The sequence below is a fragment of the Lissotriton helveticus genome, chromosome 7 (genome assembly GCF_964261635.1).
Source record: "Lissotriton helveticus chromosome 7, aLisHel1.1, whole genome shotgun sequence".
Taxonomy (NCBI): domain Eukaryota; kingdom Metazoa; phylum Chordata; class Amphibia; order Caudata; family Salamandridae; genus Lissotriton; species Lissotriton helveticus.
This window is the reverse complement of record NC_136068.1, coordinates 988645429-988666028: the sequence shown is the minus strand read 5'-3', so window position 1 is coordinate 988666028 and position 20600 is coordinate 988645429. Positions and strand designations below refer to the sequence as shown.

The window sequence follows — 20600 nt, the reverse complement described above, 5'->3', positions numbered from 1 at the left end:
TTTTGTCTTTCCTCTCCCCAGATACCGGGACGAGATTTAACGGGCACAGCTTTGTTCGGTACCATCCTCCCCCGGGGTCAGGGGACTGGATGATTCGTTTCCAGCTGAAGACCCATCAGTCCCACACAGTACTCATCTCAGCCAATGGGACCAATGCTGGGATACTGGAGGTAAGCATTCACATCTGTGGCATGTGGTTGTTGAGATATAGGAATTGGACACAGAGGAGAGCCAATGAACAACTTGATGCATTTTGAATGTTTATTGAGGATTGCTATATTCAGGTCTCAAAGACAAAATATTGAATGGCTTGTGGAGGGCAAACAAGGTACGAAAAGGGGAGACATAGGGCAAATGGAACAGTGAATATGGAAATGTTTCACGATTCCCTCTGGAAAACTGGTTTCATCGTCATAATAACAACCCCTAAACCACTCTGCAGATCTCTACTATTGTCAAAGCTACTAGAATTATGTGACAAGGATATCTAAATTATGCAGCATATTCTCTGGTTGTATTAGTTAAACTATTGGTGCTGTAAACAACATTGTTTGAGAAATCAGCAAATTATGTGGCAAATTCAGTAAATCCATTATTATACAATAAATAATTCAACAATTCAGCAGCAGAATCCCATAAATCCAGTAGCCATCACTATTCGCCATTGCTTTATCAAAAATGTGTTCATGACAGGTAAACAAAACAAAAATTTAACAAGAGGGGGGAGAGAGAGAGTCAGTGGATTCGGCCTCCCTAGTTATATGCATAAACAAAGTAGAATCCACTCAGAGTGGTGGTGATCCCAAACAAGATGGGGAACACACAGTGTTGTATAAATGCCCCTCACACACCAACAGGCCCCTTGGTGTCATGCTTCATCATCGGGGCCTTCGCACCCCTCTACGGGATGCGGCGTGCTACGACTCGCGAATACGCAGGAGCACTTGTAAGTGAACTATGTGAGGGGGTGTGTGTCTACAAAAGTGTGAGTGAGGTGAGGTGAAAAAATGGTTAAAAAATACCTGGCGCGTGGGTGAAACAAAAATTTATTAAATCCCCGGCTGGTATGATTAAAAAAGTGCAAGGCGTGGTTGATACAATACTAATTAAGGTATTACAACCACTGTGAGAAGTGTCAACATGTTTCGGAACTCAGAGGTTCCTTCTTCAGGACAAGGATAGCACTTACCCTCCCCTTACTCACATGTAAATGTAAAAGTGTAAAATTTAATTACAGCAATGTGTAATGTACCTAACCATGTTATATATATAGGTAGGTGTCGTTGCGCCCAATTGGCGATGAAAAACCTGTAAAGAGAAAGCATACATAAACACACTGGTTTTAAGATGCACAGGTACTAGGAGAAGAACTTCCCAAAATATAACTTCTCAAAATACAGCAGGGTAAATCCAAAAATGGTGGAGCCCTGAGACAAATGCAAAAAATTTTTTTAAAAGGAAAAATAAACTCACAAGGACATAGCACAGTATATACATGTATAAACACAGAACATGAACTTAGTCTCTACTCTGATGGAAATAGAGCACAAAAACAGATAATTTCACAGCTTACTTTAGGTACTCAAAAATTAGACCTCATGAGCCTGTGCGTGTTATTGGGGGATCCTTCTTTTCTGTTCAGAAACTGACCTATAGAAACATTAGTATATGGGATTTAATTTGTAGTAGGTATCAATACATCAATGCGCCATACTCAAGCTCCTATTTCTAACCCAAAACTCACGGTTACTGCAATGGCTAGTTGCCTGCCTTCCCTCAACGCGGCTCCGATGAAGTGAGCGTTTATCGCGTCAGTACCCTTCTTTATATTCTGCCATTGGCTCATTATCGTCGGTTAATTGAATAATGAGACCCGGTAGATGCCCAAGTATGGACTTTGTGATCCAAGGGAGTCCGGTGTTGCGCGATCTGTCACCGCTATACATTGCGCATGCGCCTACCAAGCAGGAAGGGTGTTACCTGCGCATGCGCGGACAAATATAGTCACCGCGCATGCGCAAAGGAGAGACACATTGCCGCTCATGTCAGAACGCTTGGAATAGAGACTAGGAGGTGTTTGAGGCATGCGCGCTCTCTTTCAAATGTGACAGGAAGAGAAAGGGCAACATACAAAAGAGACTTGGAGGTGTAGCGTGCATGCGTGCTTACTTTCCAATGTAACAGGAAAAGAAAACACTGCGTGGGGATTAACAAAGCGGTAATTCGCCATACATTCTAGAAGGGGTAATGGTTTTCTATGTCGGAACAGGAGATCTACAGGAAAGGGGTGTGTTTCCAAAACCTGGTTGAGTTATAAATGGCCCCATTGGCTATCTAATGTTCATAATTCAAAGGGGTGAAGAGAAGTTAGGGATTATCCCATTGGTGATGATATAACTTGATATACCCACACACACGGGTTCGCAGAGGCCATTTTGACAATGTTTGAATAGAAGGTCTAAATGCAGTTCATCTCAAGAGATTCCAAGGAATGGAATCATTAAGCCCAGTGACATCAGTGCCAAGACGGAACACCCATCTCTGTTCTTTTTCCAGAAGGCCCACATCAGAGGGCAGTTGTTCTATTATCGTCCACTGTAATTCGTTGACACAGTGTTGGTGTTCAATAAAGTGGGCAGACATTTTCGTTGTAAGTTTTTTGCACCTGATATTACTTTTGTGCTCATTGAGTCTTGTTTTGACTTGTCTCGTAGTCATACCAACATACTCTTTCCTACAGGGACACGTGATCAAGTACACAACATTTTTACTGTTACAATTCGTAAAAACACGTTGGTCCCACTTTGTCCCGTTCGAAAAGGTCAAGGAAAGGCTTTTTTTGGTGAGGTGACAATTGTTACAGTTTCCACATGGGTGGTGGCCGTGAATGCCCTGCAGTCTTGGCTGGTCACTTTTTTTGGGCAATGGTCTCGTGTGGACAAGCATGTCTCTTAAGTTCTTACCCCTTCTGTGTGCAAACAGAGGTTTTTCCAAAGACAGACTTCCGCTTGTCAGTGTGCGCCAATGTCTATTGACCAGTTTTGTCACCTGGTTTGTAACTGGGCTATATGTTGTGACACATACTGTTCTTTCCCCTTTATTGTCACTCCTTGGATTATCCTCCAGGAGGGACTCACGGTTGTTATTTCTAGCCCTTTTCATTGCTTTTTGGATCACAGTTTCAGGATACTGTCTCTGTCTCAGTTTCGTACTGAGGTCTTTCGCCTGAGTTTTGTACTTGTTGATGTCACTGCAATTCCGACGTAGACGTAGGAACTGTCCGTACGGTAAATTCTCCCTCAGATGACGCGGATGAAAGCTGTCAAATCTGAGGAGACAGTTCCTAGCCGTCGGTTTGAAGTGGGTCTCTGTTTTTAGGATGCCCGCTTGATGATAGATGTTTAAGTCCAGGAACACCATGCTCTCATTCGACACCTGATGTGTGAATCTAAGGAATGCATTCTGGGTGTTCAACCAGTGGATGAATTCAGATACTGTGGTCTCATCCCCTTCCCAGATGACCAAGATGTCATCTATATATCTCCGCCAGGTATGAATCCTTGCCCTGTGCGGATTGTCTGGATGCAGAATCTTAGTGGATTCAAGATGATGGACATATAAACCCGCCAGACTTGGGGCAAAGGTGCTACCCATACTCGTACCATGTTTCTGCCAGTAGAGGGTGCCCTCATACTCGAAGAAATTTTTTGTAAGTGCTAGTGAAATACATTCCAACACTACATTCCTGGGAGTGTGGTATTCCCAATTAGTAGAGTGCAGTACTTCCTCCATAATTTGCAAGGTCTCATCGTGTGGGAGGCTGGTATAAAGGCTCTCCACGTCCAGACTGAGGAGCATTTGAGAGGCGGTATCAAAAGTTTGGTTTTGTAATAGTTGGAGTACCGCTTTGGTGTCTCTCAGATACGTGTCAGTGGCCTGTACAATAGGTCTCAGAAAGGCATCGGCAAACTTGGACAGAGGTTCCAAGATTGACGATATGCCAGATACAATGGGCCGTCCAGGAGGATTGTCTAAGTTTTTATGCACCTTAGGAATGGTGTAAAAATAAGGAATACGTGGATTGTTCTGAATCAAAAACTCAGACTCTTTTTTGGTTATCCAGTCATGTGCAAGAGCCTCTTCGACCATACCCCCTATCTGTACTCGTAGTGATTCAGTGGGGTCTTCAGTTAAGACCTGGTAGTTCCTCTTGTCAGAGAGCAGTCTCCTGCACTCTGTGTCATAGGCCTGGGTGGTTTGGACAACCACTGCCCCACCCTTGTCAGCGGGTTTTATAGTAAGATTTTTATTTAGCCTCAATTCCTTGATTGCCTCATTTTCCAATCGGGTCATATTCTGAAAGATCTTTTGCTTAGTTTCCAAACATTTCAGTTCTTGCATTATGGCTTTTTCGAAGGCCAATACCTCCACCGGGAGTTGGTGATCCATCGGTGTAAAGGTTGACCTAGGTTTCAAACCTGTATCCGAAGTGTCTGTAGATGGTTCCTTGTCTTTGAAAAAGGCCCTCAACTTAACTGTTCTGATGAAGTCCTGCATTTCCTTGTGCAGTAGAAAGAGGTCTGGCTTATTGGTGGGGACATACCCCAGACCTTTGTTGAGCACCTTGTTTTGCAATTCAGTAAGGGGCCATGGGGTTATGTTAATCACTAGGTCCCCCTGCTGCTCGTAGAAGCTTGATTCGCCGTCATGCTCCTCGTCGACATCCCATGATGTGGGCCTTCTGGAAAAAGAACAGAGATGGGTGTTCCGTCTTGGCACTGATGTCACTGGGCTTAATGATTCCATTCCTTGGAATCTCTTGAGATGAACTGCATTTAGACCTTCTATTCAAACATTGTCAAAATGGCCTCTGCGAACCCGTGTGTGTGGGTATATCAAGTTATATCATCACCAATGGGATAATCCCTAACTTCTCTTCACCCCTTTGAATTATGAACATTAGATAGCCAATGGGGCCATTTATAACTCAACCAGGTTTTGGAAACACACCCCTTTCCTGTAGATCTCCTGTTCCGACATAGAAAACCATTACCCCTTCTAGAATGTATGGCGAATTACCGCTTTGTTAATCCCCACGCAGTGTTTTCTTTTCCTGTTACATTGGAAAGTAAGCACGCATGCACGCTACACCTCCAAGTCTCTTTTGTATGTTGCCCTTTCTCTTCCTGTCACATTTGAAAGAGAGCGCGCATGCCTCAAACACCTCCTAGTCTCTATTCCAAGCGTTCTGACATGAGCGGCAATGTGTCTCTCCTTTGCGCATGCGCGGTGACTATATTTGTCCGCGCATGCGCAGGTAACACCCTTCCTGCTTGGTAGGCGCATGCGCAATGTATAGCGGTGACAGATCGCGCAACACCGGACTCCCTTGGATCACAAAGTCCATACTTGGGCATCTACCGGGTCTCATTATTCAATTAACCGACGATAATGAGCCAATGGCAGAATATAAAGAAGGGTACTGACGCGATAAACGCTCACTTCATCGGAGCCGCGTTGAGGGAAGGCAGGCAACTAGCCATTGCAGTAACCGTGAGTTTTGGGTTAGAAATAGGAGCTTGAGTATGGCGCATTGATGTATTGATACCTACTACAAATTAAATCCCATATACTAATGTTTCTATAGGTCAGTTTCTGAACAGAAAAGAAGGATCCCCCAATAACACGCACAGGCTCATGAGGTCTAATTTTTGAGTACCTAAAGTAAGCTGTGAAATTATCTGTTTTTGTGCTCTATTTCCATCAGAGTAGAGACTAAGTTCATGTTCTGTGTTTATACATGTATATACTGTGCTATGTCCTTGTGAGTTTATTTTTCCTTTTAAAAAAATTTTTTGCATTTGTCTCAGGGCTCCACCATTTTTGGATTTACCCTGCTGTATTTTGAGAAGTTATATTTTGGGAAGTTCTTCTCCTAGTACCTGTGCATCTTAAAACCAGTGTGTTTATGTATGCTTTCTCTTTACAGGTTTTTCATCGCCAATTGGGCGCAACGACACCTACCTATATATATAACATGGTTAGGTACATTACACATTGCTGTAATTAAATTTTACACTTTTACATTTACATGTGAGTAAGGGGAGGGTAAGTGCTATCCTTGTCCTGAAGAAGGAACCTCTGAGTTCCGAAACATGTTGACACTTCTCACAGTGGTTGTAATACCTTAATTAGTATTGTATCAACCACGCCTTGCACTTTTTTAATCATACCAGCCGGGGATTTAATAAATTTTTGTTTCACCCACGCGCCAGGTATTTTTTAACCATTTTTTCACCTCACCTCACTCACACTTTTGTAGACACACACCCCCTCACATAGTTCACTTACAAGTGCTCCTGCGTATTCGCGAGTCGTAGCACGCCGCATCCCGTAGAGGGGTGCGAAGGCCCCGATGATGAAGCATGACACCAAGGGGCCTGTTGGTGTGTGAGGGGCATTTATACAACACTGTGTGTTCCCCATCTTGTTTGGGATCACCACCACTCTGAGTGGATTCTACTTTGTTTATGCAGGTAAACAAAACAAACATTCTAATTTCAATCAATTGCCAAATGTTAGCTGCACTTTGAAAACAAAACATTTGTCAAGTTAAATCCCCCAAAACATAGTACAAAAAATACATTACAGTTAACGTGTAATATAATATGGTCCTGTATTAGCATTTGGGGTTCTTGTGATATCGCAAACCACTTGGCCTTTGGCTTTGGGTTTATTTTGTTATCAGAACCCCTCTATTTTAATATTGGGCCATTTTAGTCAGTTACCCTTTATGTCCCATCTCTCTCTCTTAATATATATATAGTACCCGAGTCCTGCAGCGGCTGTCAGCAAAATTTTTCTCATGTTGCTGGAAGCCATAAATAGAGTATTTGTTACCACTGCTGTCTAACTCTTGCGGAACCTAATTGGCCAAAGAGTAAAAACTCCTTGGGTCAAACAGAAAGCTCTATTTTGAAACATCGCAGACCCAATGGTCAAGATATACAAATATTTTGAACACTTTACTTATCAAAAACGAATGAACGGATCTACACCAATCACAAAAATCATAATATGGAGACCAAGATCTAGCTTCCTGCCAAATTTGGCGTGCGTTTTAGTTACCTTAGGTCATGAGTTATAGATACTTGAGGTTACCATAACTATAACTGGTAAATTTCTGTGGTTTGTAGTTTCAAATGTTATGCTGTTAATGAACCTTTCACCTAATTAAACATTACTTTAACCTTTTATTCCCCAGTGAATTTCTAGTTTTTTTTTAACATAAAGTAATATTTTGTTACTAATTCGTGCATGGGTTGGTAAAAAGGGGGGAGGGATTGACCGCAGACAGCCAACCCCACACTGCAAGGTTGTAGTCAGGCCCTGTAGCCAACTGCCCAGCAGGCAGCCTACTCCAGGCTGAGCACGAACTTCAGCTATGTACAGCAGGGGCGTGGCCACTGGGCCTGGCCTGCGAGGAGTAACTGGCTGGCAGGGGGTTGGGCTCATGCCCTGCACACAACTCCATGCCAAGCACTGCTGAAGGCAGTGCACTGCATGGGAATAGTGCACCCATGGAGGTTTGGATGTAAGATCAGGCCACAGGCCAGGCCCTCTGGCCAACTTCACTGGGCACTGACTTTGGGACTTTCAGCGCCAAACCCCATGCTGCACACAGCTTTAGACATCTTACTTTACATTAAAAATACATACAAATTCACTGAAAACAACAAAGTTTAAAGTGAATTGTGTTAGTATATTACTTCATGTTAAAGAAAGTCTTCGAAATTCACTGAAAAAAACAAAAGCAAAGGTTGAAGGGCAGTTATAGTTAGATGAAATTGTCAGTTAAAACATACCATTTCAAATGAAAAAAACATTGAAATTCACCAGTTACAGTTATCTTAACCATCACAATCACTCGTGCCCTAACATACCTATAACTTGCACCCTTGCTATAAACTGCTAATTACCTTCCATATTACATCACTCGTGACTAGTTGTATGACATCATTGATAGCATGCCTGCAACATGTGAAATGACATGATTGATGGCAACACTGCATGGCAGGAGTGCGAGTTATAGTTACTTTACGGCATTAGAAATAGTTACATGAGATAACTATAACTGGTGAATTTCAGTCATTTTGTTCATTTTAAACAGTATGCACAGGTGACATTTTCACCTAATTAAAACGCTATCATGTCACTTTAACCTTTTTTTAAGTGAATGAATATAGTTGGATGGATGGATGGATGGATGGGTGGATGGATATTTACTAAAAACAAAGGTTACAGTGATTGTATAGTTAGGCCTTGTAATAATATATAAACTATTGTTTTTAAAAACATAGTGAAACTTACCAGTTATAGTTTTCTGGGCTAACTATAACTTGTGCCCCCGTCATGCCCTGCATATGACTTAACACATTACATCACTCATAACATGTTAAATGGCATCAATGATAACATCACTGCCAGCCGCGGTTTGGTGATGCAGTGCGCGCAAAGAAATTTGTTTTATTTATTTTTATGTTTACTTACCTGTTAAGGTCCGGTATCCATACATTACTAGCCCCCACCCTGCCCCTCCCCCTCCCCACGTCACGGCCCGGCCGGTGCTCCCACTACAGGCCGCTGCTGATCACTGCTATAATCATCATCAATCAACCTGTTTTTGTACATGTAGGGCCTGATTCACACACATATGGTACGCTTTTGAGTAAGTTTAGAGTTTACTACTTTTAATATTCACAAACACAGATTTTAAACTTACTACAAAAGTGTAAATTAAATGACTCCCCCCAAAGTAAAGCAGTTGGCATACTCATGTGTGGGTAGGTAAGTTCCCTCAACCCCTCCCTAGCCATCCCTAAACGCCCTCTTACTCCTCCCTAATCCCATCCTCTTTGAATGTAAGGCTGACACTTTTCCCACACTTGCTACTAAAATGTATACTTACATGTGATTAGCCTCTGCAGTTCAAGTGGAGAACTTCCCACATATATAAGTATAGGCAAATAATAAAAATAGTAATAGATTTCAAAAGAGAATTAAAACATGTCGCTTGTCCTGACCGAACTACTATACACACACACACTTTAAATTGACACCCATGTAGTGTGTGACGCCTCTATCTTGTTTTGTCTCACAATTACCCATCACCCATTGAGCACATTTCCTCACCTTATGTGCCCCTTCTCCACGTCCCTTGCACAGAAATGTGTGCAAATACAGCAAGCCCACAACTGAATGACTCGTTAGGGATGTCCCAGATGAAAATGCGCAAGGGGGCACAGAAGTTAATTCTTACAACTGAAGTGACATGCCCATATCACTCCTCTAAACTCATCCTGAACTGTGCTGTGAAGAGTCCCAGCGCTCAGGGCAGAGGGATCTGATCTCTGTCTTCACAGGGACAGTAATTGCTCCTTCTCTGCCCCAGGCTGCTTGCGATGGAAGTCAGGACATGTCTGAGAGCGTCAGCCAGCACCATTATCCCCTCTCCTGGGCTCGTGCTGACAGCTGTGTGATCCCTCCAGAAGACCTGGGGGACATTCCTGCACACAACACAACCTCCCCTGCCTTATATTGATGAGTAAGTGTGCACCAATCACCGCTGGAGAAAATAGTCCAGCCACCCTGTCTCTGCCACTAAACGACAAAAAGGGAATTTGATTGTGTTTAGATTATTTAAAATCATACCACACATTCTCAGCAAAAGATATCCATGTCCTAAATGCTTCTTTCATGCTTAAATTCCCACTTTTTGCTTGAACCGACACTCCTCACAGACTGTAAAAAAAAAAGATGTCAATCGCGGTAAGAAATGCCCGCCTTCATCTGGCTATGCAAGGTACAAATGCACGACACAAATGGCTTCACTTCAGTCCATGACACACATATTGTACGCATGGCTGTGCCCCGGCACACAGCCTGTTGAGGAGCGCCAAAAGTGCGCTTATTGCACTATTTTCATTTAAATCTTTAAAATTGCACATCTCCAGTTCTACTGATTGTAAATCATTTATTACATTTAACGTTATTTTTATTAATTGGTGTGGAAGTTCTACTGTCTTGTGTTTCACTTTAGTACTGTTTGAATTGCTGCATAAATACTTCGCTCATTGCCTCTAAGTTAAGCCTGGCTGCTACCAGAGGGTTTAGCACAGGTTAATTGGGACTTGCTTGTGACTTTACCCTGCCAAGGACCGTGGTTGCTGCTTGAGTAGGGTTTCACCCCCTTAAATCCCCTTAAACAGTAACCCAATTTCTTACAGTTGTTTCGCCTATTTTTTTATACTCACCTGATCACAACCACCCTGAATCTCTCAAATAGATAAATATTAAATTAACACTTTAAAAAAGGAAACTCTAGATAGAATAGTTAGTACCTGAAATAAAAATGATCCGCAAATCATATTTATTCCCAAAATAACATGTTCACCATAGGCAGCACTCTGATGGAGTGTGTCCCAGTGACTGAGTCCGGTAGATGAGAATCTCGATATGGGGGAAAAGTATGCACGAGCAAGCCACGATTGTAGGATAAAATTGTTGTAGACACAATGCCAGGATATTAGTATTCTCAACAGCTATGCAGAGGGTTTTGTTTTCTGAAAGAAAAAGTAGCAGGAAAGTGCATTTCAGAAACAACACCAAGATGAATACGTTGCAGCTGGATAACAATAACATTGTCCACAGTTATAGTGTGGGGAACAACAATCCCCAAAATTTTGATAGGATAAATGTACGTCAGCTATTGATCCAGGTTAATACATATTCCAGATAGCGTGCCAGGATTAAGTATACACGGCACTCTGTTCCCAGATTGCTCTTCCTGCACTCCAAACATTGGCCCAGGGTGGCAGTGGAGCATTTGATTCTGGCAAGTGAATCCATGCTGATGTTTATACGGATATGTATAAAAGAGGACATGGCAAGATGGACGGTCGTGTAACAAAAGCAAGACCAGGCAGTTGGCATAAGGTCAATATTATGAAGGTAAATGAATCGATTCCATTAGGAGATTATGTAAAAAAAACTTTAAAGGTAAGTAGACAAGGTACTGAGTAAGAGTAAAGGTGGTTGCGAGTAAAAAAAGACATTTCAACTCTTTCATGAAGGTCCAGAGTAAGGCGTGCAATCTCAAGTAAAAAAGTAACTCTATAAACTGATTGGATGGATCGAATAGCAGGTTACAGAATTTAGCACAGAAAAAAGGTCATCAACATAGAGTCTTTTTCCGTAGTCCAGTGACGAAGTTTATTTCAATCGGTATTGACCATGTGGGAAGTACGGAGCCGGGTCCGGATAGTGTTCTAGCGTCTTCAAGTCGAGACTCGGGAATCCCTTCGACTTGAAGATGCTAGGACGCTATCCGGACACAGCTCCGTACTTCCCACACGGCCAATACCGATTTAAATAAACTTCGGAAAAAGACTCTATGTTGATGACCTTTTTTTCTGTGTTAAATTCTGTAACAAGTCAATGTGTGTGTGTGTTTTTTATCACAACAACGAGTAAAAAAATCCTCTGGATGTTTTACTTCTTTTTCTGCAACTTTAGACTGAAAATTGTAATTTGCAGTGTTTATCTCATGCAAAACATATTTTTGAAGTCCCTTTCGTGTGAATTAAAAACATATTTACGAATTCCTGTTCAATCCTCTCTGAATGTCTCAAATCTTTAAAAACTCGAGAATTCTGCCCATCATTGTAATAGCATTTTGAAGGTAGGTTTGATTAGAACAAATTTGCAAAACATAAACTCTTCTCGTCTTCAAAATATCTCATAACTACTTGAAATAGATTTCATATTGAAAAAGAAAAGCACATCCTTTTTTATTTCATTACGTAAAATTGGTGAACAATCTACTTTTTCATCAATGCTACAGACGTGTGCTATCTGGAAACATACATATTTTTATGCAGAAACACCAGAGTATACAGCTTTGGAGGAACGTGATATTCAAGAGATTAAATTGCACACTTATTGTTATCGTAGGTAGCTGCAAGCAGAAACATATCGGAGCGTGATTCAATGTTAAGCATCTGGATTTTATGAGAAACTTGAAAGAAAGATTGTAAGGAGTTATTTGTTCTTAATCTTTAGTGTTCCACCCTATTTCTTCATACCTGTTAACTGATCTCTTCTATAACAAGCATTTGCACTGCAATCAGTCTTGCATTTGTGAAAGTTAGAGCAATTGATGCTGTAATTTATATTGCTTTTTACTGATGTTTTTTGTTTGTAGGGTGGGTGGATACATGTTCTTTGTAGTGGAATTATGTGGTTTAAATTTGAATTGTTAGTTGTGGGATTGTGTGGGGTAGAATTTTGAGGTGTGTAGCGTATTTGTGTATTGCAAATATGTGGTATGGTGATTCGATAGGGGTCAGAGATGTATAAAATAGAAAGTAAGATGGAGAGTGATAGGTAGTTTGTGTATGAAGTGGTGAATCAACTGCAGATAGAGTAGTAGAAAGAGTGTCTGAGAAAGAGAGAATGAAGTGGAGAGAAGGTTTTTGGCGCATAAAGAGGCTGCGCTTGTGTACACAGAAGACACCAAAAGAAGTAGAGGAGAGTGTGCGTTTGTGGTTAGGATTTTTTTTAAGTTATGGTAAAGAAACTGTGGTGAAAGACCTGAAGTGAACTAATATGACAAATGCTGGATCAGTGCGTTTGTGTGCAATGAAATTATGTGGATACTAATTATGTGGTATTAAGTGTAGTGAACTTATGTGTAGTGGTATTGTGTGTCACGGAGTGGCATATATTGAGTGGAAATATATAGCGTGGTGGTGAATTATGTGGCATTATGTGGAATTTTGTGACGTGGATTGGATGTGTGTGGTGTGTAGTGGGATTATGTGTTATGGAGTGGAATTATGAGCTGTGGAGTGGAATATTGAGGAGCTGAATTGTGTTGTGTGGAATTATGTGGTATTAAATAAAATTATGTTGAGTGGAATTATGTTGTATGGTGGAGAGTGTATTTATGTGCAATATTGCTATGTGGCATGGAGTAGATTTCTGTGCAGTGTAATTATGTGGTATGGAGTGGAGTGTAATTATGTTGTGTAGTATGGTATTGTGTGGCAATAAGTATAATTTTCTACCCTTTTAAAACATCTTTTACAGCACTGTTATCAGAGCTGACCATGCTGCACCTGTCCTTTGTGTGGGTAAAGCTTGCACTGCTGCTTTGCTGTTGCGATTTTATGTGTGGGCAGCTGTAGTGCTGCGCTGAAGCGGTTTTATATGCAGGAAGCTTGCTCTGCTGCTGAGCTGAATCGATTTTTTGTGTCAGTAGCTGCACTGCTGTGCTGCAGCTGTTTTATGTGTGGGAAGCTTGCACTGCTGCTGTGCTGTAGTGGTTTATGTGCTGGAAGTTTTCACTACTGCTGAGCTGCAGTGGTTTATGTGTGGGTTTATGTGTGGGAGCTTGCACTACTACTGAGCTGTAGTGTTTGATGAGTGAGAAGCTTGCACTACTGCTGAACTGTAGTGGTTTTATGTGCAGGGTACCTGCACTTTCCTTGAGCTGTAGCAGCTTTATGTGTAGAGAACCTGCACTTTTGCTGCGCAGGAGTGGTTTTATGTGCAGGGAGCTTGCACTGCTTCTGCGCTGGAGCGGTTTTATGTGCAGGGAATGTGCACTGCTGCTGAGCTGAAGTGGTTTTATGTTCAGGGAGTGCGTACTGCTGCTGAGCTGAAGCGGTTTTATTTGCAGGGAGTGCGTACTGCTGCTGAGCTGAAGTGGTTTTATTTGCAGGGACTGCGTACTGCTGCAGAGCTGAAGTGTTTTTTGTGCAGGGAGCACACACTGCTGCTGAGCTTAAGTGGTTTTATGTGCAGGGAGCCTACACTGTTGCTGTAGTGGTTTTATTGTGGGAAGCTTGCACTACTGTTGAGCTGTAGCTGCTTTACATGCAGGGAGCTTGCACTTCTGCTGTGCTGCAGCGGTTTTATGAATAGGGATCCTGCACTATACCTCCTGTATATCTTGGGGGTAGCATTTTAAGACAAGATACACCCATTAACAGGAAGGAACTGTGGTAGTTGTTTTTTAGGTCTCGTCCTTTACCATTCCGAAGGAATGGGAAATGGCGAGAATTCAAGTGCTCGAACTGATTGTCAAACCACCGCATTTTTTCGTGGCGTTTTCTTCGAGTGCACGTGGCCACAGGCACGCGCTTTTGGCCCATACACTTTCATGGCCATCTGTTCCTCAATGTCCCTCCCACCCTTCGTTTGATCTTGCCGCGAGTTCAGGCTAATGGCTCTCCCCTCTCCCCCAGCACAGAGCGCGCATCGCGGCCGCACAGCACATCAAAGGGCTTCTCCCAGCGTGTGCTGTGCGGCTTCTCCTCCCCTAATTATGTGGCCGGCCGTACTTGTGTTTCCCGGCCGCTTCCCGGCCGCTCTTGTATTTAATTAGCAGCAGCAGCATTTCTCCTGCGCCAGGCCACATCAAAGGCTCTGTGCCACTTTCACCCACACAGCAACACTTACAGACACGCAACGCCACTCACACCCACGCACGCCCACTATCATCCACGCAACACCACACTCACCCACGCAACGCCACTCACCCAAGCAACACCACTCACACACGCAACGCAACTCATCCACGCAACCCCACTCATCCACGCAACGCCACTCACACACGCAACCCCACTCACACACGCAACACAACTCACCCATGCAATGCCACTCATCCACGCAACGCCACTCACCCACGCAACGCCTCTCACACACGCAACGCCACTAACACACGCAACGCCACTCACACACGCAACGCCACTCACACACGCAACGCCACTCGCACAGGCAACGCCACTCACACACGCAACGCCACTCACACACGCAACACCACTCACACACGCAACGCCACTCACACACGCAACGCCACTCACACACGCAACGCCACTCACACACGCAACGCCACTCACCCACGCAACGCCACTCACATACGCAACGCCACTCACCCACGCAACGCCACTCACCCACGCAACGCCACTCACCCACGCAACGCCACTCACCCACGCAACGCCACTCACACACGCAACGCCACTCACACACGCAACGCCACTCACCAATGCAACGCCACTCACACACGCAACGCCACTCACACACGCAACGCCACTCACACACGCAACGCCACTCACCCACGCAACGCCACTCACCCACGCACCCCCACTCACCCACGCAACCCCACTCACCCACGCAACGCCACTCACCCACGTAACGCCACTCACACACGCAATGCCACTCACACACGCAACGCCACTCACACACGCAACGCCACTCACACACGCAACGCCACTCACCCACGCAACGCCACTCACCCATGCACCGCCACTCACCCACGCAACGCCACTCACACACGCAACGCCACACACGCAACGCCACTCACACACGCAACGCCAGGCTACACATCATAAATAACAATCATTTGCAATGCTATAGGTCTCCTATTTACTTAAATTGAACATAATGGCATTGTAAATGACAATAACTTTCAAAAAATTTTACTTTTACAATAAATTGAAAAGGCATTGTCATTTACTATGCCAACAGCTTAAAGTTGCCTAAATGCAAGACTTATTGCATTGCAAATAGCCAATAGGGCTCGCTTTTGGGACCATCTAAGTGTTTATGCATGCGACATTTTATGTTGTTGCAACAAGGAAATTATGCTGCATAACTACTTATAAGGGCCCAAAAGCGAGACCTATTGGCAATGCCAATGCTTGTAATGAAATAATAATGGCTCGTTTCGGTACTATTCACAAAGTTTTAATTCTGAGAAGGGTGTGGGACAAACCCCTGCAACATAAAAAAAAAGTTGCCACGGCCAAGAGAAAAAAACATGTGGTATTAATGTAAAAATGAAACTGACAATGAAGCAGAACATGGCAATAAAAGAAAGAGTGTTGCTGTCATGGCTCCACAAGAGAACTAGAGTGGCATGCAAGCATGCAACGATAATAAGTCTGGAGCACGAGCTTCATGAGGCAGCATGGCGCTGAGAACCCGCTCCTCAACAAGTGCAGCTCCTGAGCATCTTCGACTAACGAAACCATGGCAGCCACACCTACACAGATCACGGTGCCCATGCAGTTGCCTGAAGAAAAATGGTGCAAATAAGCCACTTGTCACCCATTCGCATAAAGAGAGAGGCCAGTAGGGGGTGGAACAAACCCTTGCAACATAAAAAAGCAACAAAGGAATGCCTATAAAAACAACATAAGCATAAACAAAATAATCAATAAAACAAAGTGCGCTGCTGTTGTGGCTCCAACAGGAGCTCCAAAAAATCACTAAAAGAGTGCTCAGGAACTGTAAAAAGAACATGGAGTAAGATCACATGTAACAGGAGCATTCCTTGTGGGAGGTCACAACAGTATAAAAGGGGGACTACAAAACAAATTAACCAAAGAAAAACAAGCATTTATAAAGAACAGTCAAAGGAGCCAATTATAAAGATGGGCGGAGCTTTAAACCCATATTCTGAATATAGCATGTCTCGAACAAACAGCGCAATCGCTGCCTATGCGAGACCTACAAATGCCTTCTTCTCGTCAGCTATCAGAGAGGCGAGAAAACATTCAAAATCTCTATAGACAAACAATATTCAACTCATCTACATTCTGATGTTGTAGTGCCAGATTTTTCCTCCTTTCTCCATGACAAACATTATGTATCCTTTTCCTGGCAAAAGGTATATATTTAAAATAAATTGGAGCAGCTACAAACAATTAACAAGCACTTCATTGTAAGTCATAGCCAGATGTGGAACTCCCCACATATTGAAAACCTGCCAGCTACACCAACGGGGATTTAAAAAAAATGTGTCCTAAGATTCCTTTTCCATAGAACTCTTGGCAGCTTACAATGAAGTCGGCTACATGGTGCACTTAAGCTGCCTCACTGCACAAACTACGATTAAGGGCAGAGTGCTTGACTGGTTTGCTTCATTCCTGGAAAAGCAGGCCTAGCTGTTCAAGCTTGGCACTTCTCCCCTCAAAACTACTACCATTTCAAGTTCTATTTTCTTTGCAAGAGAAGGTCCTTGTATATCTCTTTTGACATATCTTGTCTGCTACACCAGCAGATCAAATACCTAAAGTCAACATCACTGGTCGTGCTAACTATCTATCTAGCTAAATACTTCCAAACTCCTCCTTCGGGATTTCACTCCAGCCACCACCTCAAACTTGAAAGTGATGTTTAGGTTCCCTAAAGTTCCAGGTTGTCTGCGGCCTTGAATAACGAGAGTTCAATCTCAAAACTTGCCTTCAGCACTGTAGTTTCATCCGATTTGGTGATCATGCAGCCAGATCCAATTGAAATAAGCTAGCAGAAGAAGGATAGTTCTAAGACCGACAGACATGGACGAGGACGCTTAGGAGTTAAAGAATATTACCCTTCGGAGAACTATCATTCCTTCTTCTGCTCGCTTTCTTCAATTGGATCTGGCCGCATGATTATCGTCACTACTATAGTTCCATACTGGATGATTGACACCACACAAATTTCGTTTTACATTCTCTTAGACATAACGCCTAAAAAAAGCCCCAGCTTGCGGGCCACAGGGGGCGAAACATGTGTTGGCTGTGGCTCGCAACAGTATTGTTTTGTAATAAGCACAAAAGACTAAAAAAAACTTGGAGAAACAACGAGTTTTCAACCTCTTTCTTACTAGTTCTGGAGCAATGCCAGAAACTGAATATGAATATGATTGAACCCTTATAAATACCAATACTTCTCCAGGTAACTTCTCATCTGATTTGATGTTGCATCATTCTAGGCGCAAGGAAGGCTAAAATAATTGCCACCACCAATCACCCCACCCGCCCCCCACATCCTATCCTACTATACTGAGAAGCAAGACGGGAGGGCGCAATAAACTCCAATAATAAATAAATAACTGAGAGCAAAGGGAAGCATTTAATGTTCATATTGATGGTAGAACTGCTGCTGTGCAGTCGGTTCTGAGAGTAAATGGAATGCTGTACATATTTCGGGGTCTCCGGATAAATCTTCAAAGTCCTATAATCTTAGCAACACAAAGTTAGCATTCTCTTATACCACACCAGCTCTTGATTAGTTTATCAGTACTCGTTCATTACTCCTGGCCTCATGACATACTCATTTGTATGACAACCCCTGCACAGTTGTAATAACTTAACATGCACAAACACGATTTACGTGCACATACATAAATGCGTTTAGTGTTTGGACACACATTAGGTACATACAGACACATGTATACCTTCAATATGTCAACATACAATCATTATGTGTTGATACTTTCAATTTGTTGACATGCATTAAGTATGTTACAACATATTCAACACATGGTAATTGTATTTATATAGCGCTTACTACCCCTGATGATGCTCCAAAGCGCTTTTCGGCAAATAGCATGCTACTCCGGAACCCAAAGAGGATTAGTGGTAAATTAGTATAGGGAGATTTGAAATTAATTTGAGGCGGTGGACATTTAAGTTTGTTATTTGGACTGAAAAAGGATAGTGGAGGGATAGAAGAGAGAAAGGTTTGCATTTATATAGCACTTGCTCCCCCTGATGAGGTGTCGAAGCGCGCCTTAGTAGTATGTGAAGACTCGCACACTCTTCAGCAAGTATTTATTAGCTGGTTGAAACTGGCACTGCCCCGGCATCTCCCTGACCCTTGACGTGCGGGTAGGTTATACGTGTGGTCCCAGCTGCGGCAGGTACCTACCACTTTTGGTGCCAGCACACTATAGAAGACCGGTGACGCCCTTCTTGGTCCTAGTAGGGTCCCACCTAGACAGAGCAGGACCTCCCGGCCTGCGCTCCCACTTCAAGAAGAAGGTAGTAATCGCCCCATCCTCACTGTGTAGCACTATTTCATTTTTAGGTCCTGACGAATTGCTCTCAAAGCATGAAACATGTTGACCTTCGGGTAGAAAATAAACTGGTGGATCTTTGCACCAGCGTGTATCTTCACCTCACTGTTTTTAGCAAGGTGGTGAACCACACCAATAAAGGTTGCTGTGGATTCACTAACCTTTTTTAATCTTCACCACTTTCACACACGTCTACACTTCCCCTGAAGCCCTTATACCCACATGCACCAACTGGCAGGAACAAAAGATCTCCGATAAAGAGCCCCTCTATGGGTGCCCGTTAGACATTGCAGCGCCAGTCTAACGAGGAGCAAAACCCATATGATGAAGCATGACACCTAGCTTGCTGGATGTGTGAGGGTTTCAGTTCCGAAAGGGGCATTTCCCCTCCTTGCTGCTTTCTCCGCTTGGTTACTCCGTTTATCACTTCCTTTTGGGGAACAGTGTATTTCCTTTTTGCTGCTATAGTTCATGGGCGTTTGCACTGGACCCCGTTAAACATTGCCCTTTTAGTTCCCTCCATTGTTGACACTGCCACAATGAAGCCAAAGTGTGCCTCCTCGCTGGTCCCAGCAGTCCACACCTGATGCAGCTGTGTGCCAGTGCGGACAGATGTTGCCGGATGTCCTCTCCTGTTTCCGGTACACACAGCTCTCCCGGTATGCTTAGTCTGAGAAGCCCACAGAGTGTTCCTTCTTGATTTGCTTTTCTCCTAGAACATTCACTTTTTTCTTACAGTAGTTGTCAGAGTTGGGCCACCCCTACTCAAGGCAAGGCTCCACACCGCTACACAATGGATATAACGCTTGCTGTTGCAGGGTCCGGGCATTTCAATGATTCCATTGTTTCATTGCCAGCACCTGGCACAGCTGGCAGGCGTGGAGTTACAGAGTCTCTGGACAGTTTTTGGCTTTAGTCCTGGGCTGTCTGTAAAAGAATCCACATTTTAGCAGCTTCTCTTTTGCTTTGTTTTCACCCCTAACAATCTCTTTTCTCTGAGCCCTCCTCCGGTTTATTCACCCTAGTTTCCACTATAGAGGTTTCTATTTAAATTAGAGATGGGTTCCTGCTTGCCCCTGAAGCCAAAGGCAGTGTACCCCCCTCAGATCTCATCTCATTCAACACTACCATGCATCCAGAAGCAAACCAGCCAGTTTAATTCCCAGAATCTCCTTCTGTAGTCAATCTTTGTCCCCTGCCTATCTTTTAGGAACACATATTTCATTCTCTATCTAAAGCACATCCTCCCAGTCTGTGGTGCGGAGACAGCCCCCAAACAGATCTGGGCTTGAACTGTAGGTTGCCTCCATTCTGACCTAGTCTCTTGGCTGGCCTAACCACCTCACCCAAATGGGTCTCCTTGTATGCATACATACAAGGAGACCCATCCCAACTTCCTGCAGAACAGCATTGACTTAAGCTAATGTTGCATACTAGAGATGGCTGGTGAACTTTGAATTTGAAGGGTTGTAAATGAGTGTTGTATTGCAGAGAGAGTGAAAAAGGTGATCACACCTTGCATAAAGGTAGACAAAGGCCCAATATGGTGCATCTTAAAGCAAAACTATTCAACGAATTGGACAAAAAGCTACAGGTTTTACAGGGAGTTCTAACGGTCCCTCAGGAAGGAGTGGTGGCAATCTCCCTCTCCTCCCAATGCCATTGTGGAGTAGAGGTCTAGTGAGGCCTA

At 43.4% G+C, this 20600-nt stretch overlaps 1 protein-coding gene across 1 annotated transcript in view; it reads left to right on the top strand.

Moving 5' to 3' along the window:
- FAT2 (FAT atypical cadherin 2) overlaps positions 1-20600 on the top strand; it is a 201800-nt gene that overhangs the window by 140425 nt on the left and 40775 nt on the right. Inside the window, exon 19 of the mRNA XM_078653414.1 lies at positions 22-170. Coding sequence (XP_078509540.1) covers positions 22-170 — 149 coding nt within the window. The remainder of the gene's footprint in view (positions 1-21; positions 171-20600) is intronic.